Below are 12500 nucleotides of genomic sequence, written 5' to 3'. Positions count from 1 at the left end.
TATGTCTTTATGTGTTTCTAATTACATACACGTTGCGATGTAAAAGCAAACTTTCTGCTTCTATGTATTTCCGTCTGCACATGCTTTTCCCTTCCTTGTCTTTCTGTTCTGTTCCATTGCATCTTCATCATATCTTTCCTGCATTCTCCTTTCCAAGGTCCATCTCTCAAGGTCCACCCCCTCCATCCCCATCCCCAGTCCTCCATCCACCCCCCTCCATCCAGTCTTCACCCTCCAGTGCACAGCTCTCCGACCAGGTAAGGTCGTCCACCTGAACCCCCGCCCGGTTCATTGGGGGTCCCCTAAACCCTGCAGGAGGCCGTCAGATGGACACAAACCGTTGTTGTCCTTGTTCCACGGTTTAGCTCTGCTCCGGCCTGTGTAGCATTCTGCCTCCTCTCGGGTCACCCTCCTGCTAATGGATGAGCAGCGGGTGTTCCACAGCCTGAGGCGGTCCGTGCGTCACGTTGGGTTCCGTTTATACTCAAGAACAACAAGAGAAAAGTGGGATTAAATTCAGAAGACGATGGCCTGCACGTATCGTATGAAAGGCTAAGCTAGCTCTACCACATCTACCTCTACTTTATATTTTACCTTAATTGTGCTTTCGTTAGCCTAGCGAATGCGACTCAAACTGAGTTATTATGATTTGCACCAACTTTTTTAATTTCACGGTGTTCAATTTGCACCGGGGCGAACTTGTTAAGCAATGTTTAAATCTCCTGTGCGGTTGCGTGGTGACGATGATAATCTTATTGTAGAAATACACAGTATACGATCCGTGGAAGGGTTTGCACACGGCCACATCGGGTGACACTGACAGTTTCCATGCAAAGAAACCGGTTTCATTGCCAAGGGCTAGATTACATTAAACGCATTAAAAAATCGTATTAGTATTTCACCAGCCGCAATTCCCTCCCGTGCTCCGTCCCTCGCTCGTTACTTTGACCTTAACTCCCCGGCTAAGCCCTCTACCCCCTAACACACACACACACACACACACACACACACACACACACACACACACACACACACACACACACACACACACACACACACACACACACACACACACTCCCCCGCTCAGCCCTCTACCCCCTCACACACACACACACACACACACACACACACACACACACTCCCCCGCTCAGCCCTCTACCCCCTCACACACACACACACACACACACACACACACTCCCCCACTCAGCCCTCTACCCCCTCACACACACTCCCCCAGCGTCACAACGTCAGGAGGCCTCTCTCCTCTCTCACTTTGCTCTCTCTCTGTCAGCGATACGACAAACCCCTCCATCATGCGGTGAAATCGATCTTCTGCCCGCACAGACATCCCCCCAAACAACGTTTCTGGGGGTTCCGGCGGGGAACTGATCTGGGGCCAGAGTGAACGGACCAGGGAGTAGATCCAAGGGTCCCTCCTGATCAAACCCCCCGCCACCTGGTCCACACCCTGAGCGGGGATCCTTCTGACGGACCAGGGAGTAGATCCAAGGGTCCCTCCTGATCAAACCCCCCGCCACCTGGTCCACACCCTGAGTGGGGATCCTTCTGACGCGTCAGCCCCTAAGGAAGACTTACAGAAGGACGTGGATTATAGTTAGGTTACGGCAGCTGCTTTGTGTCCTGAACCAGTATCTGAATGGTTCCATGTATTCTGCAAACAGTAAAATAAGTGTCTGCTTTGGTGGCATGTGTGATTGTGATTGGTTAACAACTTACCAAGCTTATGTTATTCAGGTTATTAGAAACACCTGTAAAGCAGAGTGATAAATGTAGAGTTAAACGTCCCAGTGCTGTTATACTCAGCAATTGAAACAAACTAACTGTTGTGATATACCGTAAATAATACAATACAGATCTAGGAAATCAAACGATGGCCGTTCTGATGTAGAGCTCCATTCTGTCGGATCAGCCACTGAATTCACATCCGTTCACGACAAACTCCCATCAACGAAAAGGAGAAGCTTTTGACGGATTCAAAATGTGAATGCGTGTCATTTCAGTGTACAGTACAAATGTGGCATCATTCGGTTTAGCTGAACAGCAGTAAAGCATGGAGACTGACAGTGAGGAGAACTTTCACCGCACCAATGGAATGATACGACAGCTGCTGTTGACACAGTTTGCATTTGACTTCTTTGGCTCATTTGAAATGGTTTCCAAATGCTTGCCAAACTTTAGAATTTTTTTTCCTGGTATTGTGTCACCTTCTACACTTATGGCCTAGAATGTGCTCTAATGCTAAATACAAATGATAGGATAGTGCTACATAGGACCCAGTTAGGGTAAGGTGTCTTGCTCGTGGAAACTAAGCTAGGAGGAACCAGGGAAGGAATGGCAACACCTTCCGTCAATCCGCTCTACCTCCTGAGCTAAGTCCTCCCACAAAATGGAAAGATTTATTGAAAGAAAAACATAACAAAGCAATTGGCGGCCAAACCGCTATCCCCCCAAAAAATATATTGTGTATCTTATAGGCTTTTCTTTATAGAAGCCAAGCAAGGTTGTGGTATCAATAATTGAGCACCCCAATCCTACCAGTGGAATATCCCTCGGTTACAAACGAATAATCTTCCTGAAACAAAGTTTTTTCTTCTGCAGATGACGTTGACTAAATGTCTCTTTAAAGGGCTTATATAAGGACCGACTCTGGGGTGAATAGATCATCAAACCAAACTTTAGCATTTTGATTTGAACTTCCCCTGTCTGTTGCAATGTCAGATCATCCTCACAAGAAAAGGTCAAAGTCAAATCCAGAATAATATATCTGCCATCATGTAACCATTGACCTTTTGGGGAGTCATTAATTAATACATAACTAATAATTAACAGTAGGAATTTCAGTAGGAATTTAAAATAAGCATGCTATTTGTTTAACGTTCATTGCAGTAACATTTGTATACCAGATGCTGTAGAATTTTCTGTTTGAGTTTGAAATTAGATAATATTTCTATTTGATACTCATGTATTTGTATGTTGGAATGTCCCCTGTTACACAGCAGATTTGATGCAAATGCACCCCAATAGTGACCAAAAATTATCTTCGGTTTGGCGAGTATAAGATCCAGTTCTCTTATTTAAAGAATCTATATTTTCACTATACTATACAACAATATATTATCCATTCTACGCTGCAATTAATAACGATTCTCCTTTTTGTTAGAAAGCTTCTGCAGTCATCACTTGCTTTCTACATATTAATAAAAATATATATAAACTATAACCCCACCACCCTCGTTGGAAAAAGGCAAGAAAATCCAATTTCGAGCTAAAGCAAGCTGGAGGCTCTGAAACCAGATCGGACGTTTGAAAACAGTGACATCATCATTTGGTCCATTTAATGAAGTCTCTGGAATAATTGCTCCTTATTGATGTCCGATAAAGTGATGAGGGACATTTCTCTCACGCGGTTATTCGAGGCCGGATCTATTGATTGCTCAACTTTTTCACTTAGAGCTCCGTCCTACAACTTTTCTCCTGGCCTATCCGTCCCTTTTCATGCCTGGATTGTTGTTGTTTATTTTTATTTGCCCTGGTTCTTGCCTCATAAATGATTCACAACCGTCCACTAAGCTACTGAGCTTCTTCCCCCCCAAACGAATAGCGTCCTCCTTTCAATCCACATCCCCGCCATTTCCCTCGCGCTCCTGCCCTGTTTCCTGTTTCCTGTCTCCTCATCCTCTCTCCCGCTCCGCGGGTCGGTCAGCGAGCCTGTTGACATGGCAACACGTATCAGACACACATCAAGTGAAAAAAATAAAAATAAACAACGTGACCTAAATACTTCTCCCAGGATCTGGAGCCCAGTGCAGCAGAAGAGAGACGGCAGTAAACACAACAGTCAGCCCGGCCGATCTCATCCGATCAAACCCTAGGAACGCCTCAACGACGCTCCTTACGGCTCCGACCTCGCTCCGAGGTCCACGCCGTTCCACTGCGCTCGCTGTAAAATGTTATTTCAACCCCGTCGGAGTGATGAGGTCAGGCTCATTTCTCGCTCGTCTTTTGGGGAGAGCGGACGAATTGATAAGGGCAGCCGTGTTATATCAGCGGGCGATCGGAGGAGAAGGCTCATTAGAGACTCATGAATATGCAAGGCCGGTCGGACCGGGCTGAGGCAGGCGAGAGCCGGACGTTCCACCGCGCTGAGGAACTCACCGTCGGACGAGCTGGGAGTGAAATGCTGATTCCTATTCATGCGTCCGTTTTGATATTCTCTGTGCGTCACGCCTTTGTTATATGGTTCTCTTCAGGACAATTTAAAAGGGGGAGTAGATAAGATGGATCTTTCAGTGTAATTTTGCCTCTCTCAAGACCTTTCCTGTGGGAGTCTGTCATTCACACTGCGATGGGAAAAAGGGCGGCAATCACACTTATGAAAACCTACTAAATCTTTAGAGCAGGTATCAGCACTTCTTTGCAAAAGTCAGAGCAGGAGATGACTTTGCCTCTCAGGACGTTATTAAATAGAAGGACGAAGGGCCTACACAGAGAAGGGGGGGGGGGGGTTCTATGTGTATCATGCATCACAGAGTCTTTGCAGTCTATACACAGTACATACACCTTCCGCTATCACAGCCCCACAGAATGGAGTCCCTCAGAGCTCTCCTGAGGCTCAGTGGCCTTCAGGAAGCTCTGAAGGGAGAGCAGAGTGAGTCGCTCCGTCTCAGATGAAAGTATTCTAAAGATTTCCCGATTGTGCCGGGAGACGGAAGAGGGGAGGGGGCAGCGCTCCGATGACGCTGCACTTTCACAGGGTGATTATCCCTCTTCTGGGAAGATCGGAATATAAAGTCGAATCTAGCGCTTGATCTTATAGCAGATCCTTTTAATCGAGCTTCATAATGTATACGTTAGCCTAGATTTGTCTAGTTTATTCATTAGATAAAAAGTACAACTAAATCTTGTTTCTTAGAGACTAGTGTTCCATTAAACAGTGTTTCAAAATAAGAAGCGAGCTCAAAGGCCAGCCGTTTACTGTCAGCTAACACTTGATTGTAACCTTTTAAAGGCTCAGACCGAACTGGAATCCATCAGAAAAGCTTACGTGGAAATAGTGAACAAGGGCAATATCATGACTTGAGTGATGTTGTAATAAATTCCAAAAACCAATCAATTCAAATCCAATTCCAGCTGTCATTTCACTGTCTATCCTATCTTTTTTCTTCTCACAACCTCAATGTCATTCATCACTTATGTTTTCACCCTTTTTCTTACATTCATATCCCCAAGAGCTCAACCGCTTCTTTCTCCACCCCATCTTATCAAAAACACTACAGAGTAGAGTTAGTCCTGACACGTTATTGGAGGGCTTCAATCATGGGATCACAAGTTCTAAAAGCACATTCCAAGCCACCATTTTGGTACTTCTTACCAAACAATGAATGGCCTTCTTGGTTTCAATTTGGTTCTGGAAACTCCCCAGGTTGGGGAAACAGCTGGCGTTTAGAACCAAGACCTTCCACAAGGCCCTGGTGCTGTTCCACTTGGATCACATGAAACGCTCCTGTAGGCTATAAGCTGTTATGATTAACGTTTTCACGAACGTTGCTGTCAAATAAGAGCAATATATTTTTTCTTTCTTAATGATTTCAGTAATGACGTTGATCGGCTGCATGACATTTTATATTTAAGCTTGCATAATAATCATGCTGGTAGATTATTCTGTTCTTCTGATGAGCATCTATTTATAGAAGAGGCAAACATTTGAATAATATCTGTATTTATTCTCCAACCAATCAATCCAAGCAATTGTAATTAAAAATATTATCCTTCTATTGGTTTATCACACATGTTCCTTCAGGAAAACTCTCCCCCAAGGATGCATTTAAAAGTGTAAAAAGTGTGTTTTGTTAAATTAAGAAAGAATAAATACTCCATAACTCTTATTTTGAAATCCCCCCCCTTCCCGTCAGCACCCTAACGTCCTCTCCCCGTCTGCCCCCCGCTCCGTCTTGTGTCGCAGATCGAAATGTTAGAGCACAAGTACGGCGGCCACCTCATCTCCCGCCGCGCCGCCTGCAAGATCCAGACGGCCTTCCGCCAGTACCAGCTCAGCAAGAACTTCGAGAAGATCCGCAACTCCCTGCTGGAGAGCCGGCTCCCGCGCCGCATCTCGCTGCGGAAGGTGCGCGTGCAGAACGCCGAGGGCTTCTCCGCCGAGCGGGCCCTGGCCGAGGGCTGCGGCCTGGCCGGCGTGCCGCTGGTGCGCTCGCCGTCGCTGCCCGCCGCCGTGGGCGGGTCCCTGACCGACCTGGAGGACTCCTTCACCGAGCAGGTGCAGTCGCTGGCCAAGTCCATCGACGACGCGCTCAGCAACTGGAGCCTGAAGACCATGTGCTCCCTGCAGGAGGCCGGCGGCTACCAGTTCACCGCAGAGTCCTTCAGCGCTGCTGCGGCCGCGGCGGCGGCGGCTGCGGCGGCGGCGTCCGGGACCGGGGTAGCGGGTGGAGAGGGCGAGCGAGGAGGGAACAAGGAGGCGACGACGCTGAACCCGTTGGACCCGGGGGACCTGTCCCGCAGCGCCAGCAAGCTGATGATGGCGTTCCGGGACGTCACCGTGCAGATCGACAGCCAGAACTTCCGCGTCTCCTCCTCGGTCGTGGAGTCCTCCGCCTCGGTTGCCCTGGGCAACTGTGTACCGCCGGCAGGAGGCCAGCCCCCCTGCGCCCTCACGACCGCCGCAACGGCCGCCTCGACCGCCTCGACCGCCTCGACCGCCTCGACCGCCACCTCACCCCCCGCATTCGTCCCGCCCGGACCCCCCCACGAACCCGACCCCCCGCCCGTAGGGTCCCCGGTACACCCGACCGGAGACCCCCCGCTGGCCCCGCAGGAACCCCCGCCCCCCCCGGACGCAGAGCCGGAGGAAGAGGAATGCCAGTACGCCGACTTCCCGGCCCCGCCCCCCAGCGAGGAGGAGCTGGTGGAGGACGACGAACAGCCGCCGCTGACCCCCCTGGACCGGATGGCCGCCCCCGCCGGCCCCCCCCAGGTGGCGGTGATGGCCGAGCTGGCCTCCGCCGCCAGCCTCCGGCAGCACAGCCCCCCCCCCCCCGCCGCCGCCCACGGCCACGGCGTCCCCCGCGGCCCCGCCCCTGGAGGCGCGGCGCAGCGGCTCGGACCCGGCGGACTGCGGCTCGGAGCCGGTGAGCAGCAGCAGCGTGTCCACGGAGGCGCGCTCGGCGTCCGAGGCCTCGTCCAAGGAGGCGCTGCAGGCCATGATCCTCAGCCTGCCGCGCTACCAGTGCGAGAACCCGGCCAGCTGCAAGTCGCCCACGCTGTCCACCGACGTCATGAGGAAGAGGCTGTACCGCATCGGCCTCAACCTCTTCAACGTGTGAGTACCCTTTAACGGCTGGTTTCTTCTGTAGCCGGGGACTCACAGCCCCTTTCACGGGGCTGTGAAAGGCCCTCACAGGAAATAGCTTCCTTCCATTCACTGGTTGTTGACATTCCGTTTCAGGGACTGCCCCTCTTCTCCATGGCTGCTGGGCCAAAAGGAAATGAATGAACGAATGATCACAGTTTCTTGCCCACTTTATTCAAAGAGTTTATCCGTCTACTTTGTTGTTCCCAGGTTCTACTAACCAAAACCTGTGTTTTGGTTGTTGGGCTGCTGACACAATCTGCAAAAAATGTTTGCAGCTGAGCCCATCTGTAATTGTCCCAGAACGCACACAAACGCCAACAATCCCCAGCAAACAAAAGCAGGACACACACTCCGGCAGCCACTCACACAGAGAGGCATCCTCTCCCCTCCTCGAGGCCTCGTTCAGGAGCCCGGGGTTTATCGGCGCTCTCCAGACAGCTCCCAGGGGCTGTTGTCAGATGCTCGTGTCCGGGCTGAAGCTCAAGCACCTTCAAGCGTTCCAAACGAGGGGAGATGAAGGAGAGGGAAGGTAGGGGTGGTCGGGTACTAGAAACAAAGGAGACGCGTTAAGTTAACCAGAAGAGTTCACAGGGAGCAGATTAAGTGCATGCTTTACAATGAACCACAGAGATGAAACACATCCGAGGTTACTGGTAGATTAGCTAAATATCACTCGTGTGATATTGCTAGTTCTAGGGCAGCAGTAGTTCATAGTTGTCCCTGAGTAAGGCCCAATCCCATTTCTACCCCTTACCCCTTCCCCTTACCCCTTCAAAACAAGGGGGGGGGTAAGGGGTCGAAATGGGCCCTTCCCGTGCGTTGTGGTTCCCGCCGTCACTGCGTGCATGTGTGTATGAATGGGTAAACGTGAGGCTGTAGTAGTGAAGCGCCTTGAGTGTCTGCCGGTTAGAGGAGCTCCATATGAAGGCAGTCTATTTACCATCCCACCCTGCTGAAGGGTCAGAAGAGCAATACCTTTCTTTCTGCTTCCGATACCTTTTTGCGGGTACGAATCACCAAGCTGGCTTTTCCCCCCCTGGCGCGCTATTGGCTGGTTTAACACAATGACGACAGGGAAGCGACGGCCAGCAGCCAACCGCGTACAGAGTCAGTTGAGCTAGGCCCGTTGATCCGCCTTGTGCTGAAGACGAGGACAGCAGCCTCCCGGACCAACACTCTACGATGGGGCTTGGTCTGGCAATAGCCGGGCTACCTCGCCCCCCGTGCACACTCACACCAGCCAGGGGCCCAGCAGCGCTCCAGGGGTCCCCCTGAGGGGCAGAGGGGGCTGCGTTGCCGATGCACCTGGCTGCTGGAGACCCCTCTCTAAGGTGTTGACATGTTGACCACCTGAGACGGTGCGTCGACCGCCACAAACACCTCCCCTCCCCGCCCTCCTCTGGCCCCCCTCTGTCCTCACGGTGCTGCTGAACAGCCCGTTCTCCTTCCTCTCCTCCACCTCCTCCACCTCCACCACCCCCTCCACCACCACCACCTCCACCACCTGCACCACCTGCACCACCTCCACCACCACCACCTCAATCACCAGCAACACCTCCACCACCCCCCCCCGCCCTCTTCTGGCCCCCCTCTGTCCTCACGGTGCTGCTGAACAGCCCGTTCTCCTTCCTCTCCTCCACCTCCTCCACCTCCACCACCCCCTCCACCACCACCACCTCCACCACCTGCACCACCTGCACCACCTCCACCACCACCACCTCAATCACCAGCAACACCTCCACCACCCCCCCCCGCCCTCTTCTGGCCCCCCTCTGTCCTCACGGTGCTGCTGAACAGCCCGTTCTCCTTCCTCTCCTCCACCTCCTCCACCTCCACCACCCCCTCCACCACCACCACCTCCACCACCTGCACCACCTGCACCACCTCCACCACCACCACCTCAATCACCAGCAACACCTCCACCACCCCCCCCCGCCCTCTTCTGGCCCCCCTCTGTCCTCACGGTGCTGCTGAACAGCCCGTTCTCCTTCCTCTCCTCCACCTCCTCCACCTCCACCACCACCTCCACCACCCCCACCACCACCTCCACCTCCACCACCTCCACCACCACCACCACCAGCACCTCCACCACCTCCACCACCAGCACCACCTGCACCACCTCCACCACCTCCACCACCTCCATCACCAGCAACACCTCCACCACCAGCACCACCTCCACCACCACCACCACCTCCACCTCCACCACCAGCACCACCTGCACCACCTGCACCACCTCCACCACCACCACCACCTCAATCACCAGCAACACCTCCACCACCCCCTCCACCACCAGCACCTCCACCACCTCCACCACCACCACCACCACCAGCACCTCCACCACCTCCACCACCACCACCACCTGCACCACCTCCACCACCTCCACCACCACCACCTCCACCACCACCCCCTCCACCACCACCACCACCTCCACCACCTCCACCACCAGCACCACCTGCACCACCTCCACCACCTCCACCACCAGCACCACCTCCACCACCACCACCTCCATCACCAGCAACACCTCCACCACCAGCACCACCTCCACCACCAGCACCACCTCCACCACCTCCACCCCCTCCACCACCACCACCTCCACCACCAGCACCACCTCCACCACCTCCACCACCAGCACCACCTCAACCTCCACCCCCTCCACCACCTCCACCACCACCACCTCCTCCACCCCCTCCACCACCTCCACCAGCACCACCTCCACCCCCTCCACCACCTCCACCACCCCCTCCACCTCCACCACCAGCACCTCCACCTCCACCACCAGCACCACCTCAACCTCCACCCCCTCCACCACCTCCACCACCACCACCTCCTCCACCCCCTCCACCACCTCCACCAGCACCACCTCCACCCCCTCCACCACCTCCACCACCCCCTCCACCTCCACCACCAGCACCTCCACCACAACCACCTCCTCCACCTCCACCACCTCCACCACCCCCTCCACCACCACCACCACCTCCACCACCTCCACCACCACCACCTCCTCCACCCCCTCCACCACCTCCAACTCCACCCCCTCCACCACCTCCACCTCCACCACCCCCCCCACCACCACCTTCCCCTCTAACTTCAGCCCTCCTGGTAATAGAGGAGCCGAAGCCATTGGCAGACATTAAAGTGAAGCTGGGCCTGATGGAGGAGAGGACGGTCTGAACGGACGAGGCTACGGCTTCAGAGAATAATGGCAGCCATCCATACTGCCTCAGACGTTCATTAGTCATTCCGTGGCGATTCTGGGCTATAATTAAAACTTCCTTCAGTACTGTGGGAATAGCCGTCTGGGAGCCAGGGGACGTTCCAGCACCAGCTCGTGTTTCTCCTCCGTAGGTGGACTGGCTTACTAAATATCTGGAAGGTAAAGAAAGTCACAGCTTTTTTATAACATTATTTGGGAAAGTATAACTTTTACGATTTTGCTTCGTAATTGCTCATTTTGGTAATTTACCACTTCCGGAATTGCTAAATATGTTTGGACGCCTTGGCACAATCAGCCCCAGACAGATTACATTCAATGGCCATTACTGAAGGACGAGACTCATGAAGAGTCCCTCGTCCACAACTTGAATCAAATGTTCTCCTGCTTCTGTGTTCGAGACGGCTGTGACCTTCCAGGGAAGCACGGTTGGAAGGACCACCGTCCTCGTGGTTCAGTCCCTTCTCCTCCAGTGGCCCCGAGGCAGAGATAAGCCGGGGGGAGAAGGAGGAGAGAGAGGGGCAATAATTAGCTGGGGGCTTATTAGAAGCAGCAGTTCATATCCTCCCTCTAATACCTGCTGAGTTCGCCCCTGAATCTCTAATGGGGATCCCTGCTCTGAGAATACAGGGCCACTCGCTCTTGGATCTGCGCTCTGGATGTGTGTGCCTGTAGCCGTGTGTGTGATTGTGTCTGTGCGTGTCTGTGTGTGTGTGTGTGTGTGTGTGTGTGTGTGTGTGTGTGTGTGTGTGTGTGTGTGTGTGTGTGTGTGTGTGTGCATGATAGCAGGTGTTCTGAACTTCCCTATATTCAAGCAATCTCATTCCATCATAATGGAATCCCAAGTTTTTTGTGAAACGTGAGGAGAGAGAGAGAGAGAGAGAGAGAGAGAGAGAGAGAGAGAGAGAGAGAGAGAGAGAGACACACGTTAACACCACACTGCTGGGTGCATACCGATATGTTAACTAGCGGAGGTGAGTCCATCAGTCCAGGACAGAGCAGATGGGATGTGTCATAATGCACACTCCTTTATGTCGTACACGGTTCTGTTAAAAAGGTACAGTTCTATTTTTATGTATTTTGCAGGTTGAAAGAAAACGCTAAATACACAAATATTCCCAGCCTTCCTCTCTTACTAGAGGGCCTTCGTGACCCCTCTCTTCTCCCTCTGCCTGTCAACATCAACCCCTCCCCACAGTGCAGCATCACGCACCGCTGTGACCGCCCCCCCCCCCCCCCCCCACCGTCTGTCAGTGGAACAAGCGTTGCTTCTGGAGGTGTTCGCGTACGGCCGCGTGACGAACGCAGCGCTCGCCGCAGCGCCATCAATCTGCCGGCGCCTCGGCGGGGAACGTGCGCGGGGGGGAAGGGGGGGGCGTGAACGTGCGCGGGGGGGGCGTGGGCGGTGGGGGAAGGGGGGGGCGGCGTGACGTACGGCTCTGTCTTCCAGCGGTTATGAGTGCACATAAAGTAGTGGGGAGGCAGGGGGGAGGGGGTTAGGGCTGTCTTCGTCCGTCTGTTTTTAAATGGCACGAGATGGAGAGGAGGAGGAGGAGGAGGGGGGGGTGGGGGAGGAGGGGAGAGGGGAGGAGGAGGAGGGAGGAGGAGGAGGAGGGGAGGAGGAGGAGGAGAGAGAGGGGGAGGGGAGGAGGAGGAGGAGGCCATGAAATATTTATGATGGGGGAACTAGAGTCCAAGGTGATGCAAAAAAGTTATATCAGTGCCAAAAAAGAAACGGTATGCTAGATGTATGCAGGTGTGTGTGTGTGCGTGTGGGTGGGTGCGTGTGCGTGTGTTTGTCTGTGTGTTGGGGGGAGAGTTGAAGTGCATCATTTAAAGTAGCCAGCCATCTTTGCTACATTGTCAGCACCTCATTCATTCATTCACCGTTCCTCCATT

The 12500-nt window shown here is 53.3% G+C and overlaps 1 protein-coding gene across 1 annotated transcript in view; it reads left to right on the top strand.

Annotated features, from left to right (window-relative positions):
- LOC132448063 (IQ motif and SEC7 domain-containing protein 3-like) overlaps positions 1–12500 on the top strand; it is a 35648-nt gene that overhangs the window by 1422 nt on the left and 21726 nt on the right. Inside the window, 3 exon segments of the mRNA XM_060039126.1 lie at positions 5984–7036; positions 7038–7357; positions 7870–7919. Of these exon segments, the coding sequence (XP_059895109.1) occupies positions 5990–7036; positions 7038–7357; positions 7870–7919 (1417 nt within the window). The 5' untranslated portion in view covers positions 5984–5989.

Source organism: Gadus macrocephalus, chromosome 19 (assembly GCF_031168955.1).
Source record: "Gadus macrocephalus chromosome 19, ASM3116895v1".
Taxonomy (NCBI): Eukaryota; Metazoa; Chordata; class Actinopteri; order Gadiformes; family Gadidae; genus Gadus; species Gadus macrocephalus.
The sequence above is the reverse complement of the archived record's forward strand: the minus strand, read 5'-3'. Positions and strand labels throughout refer to the sequence as shown.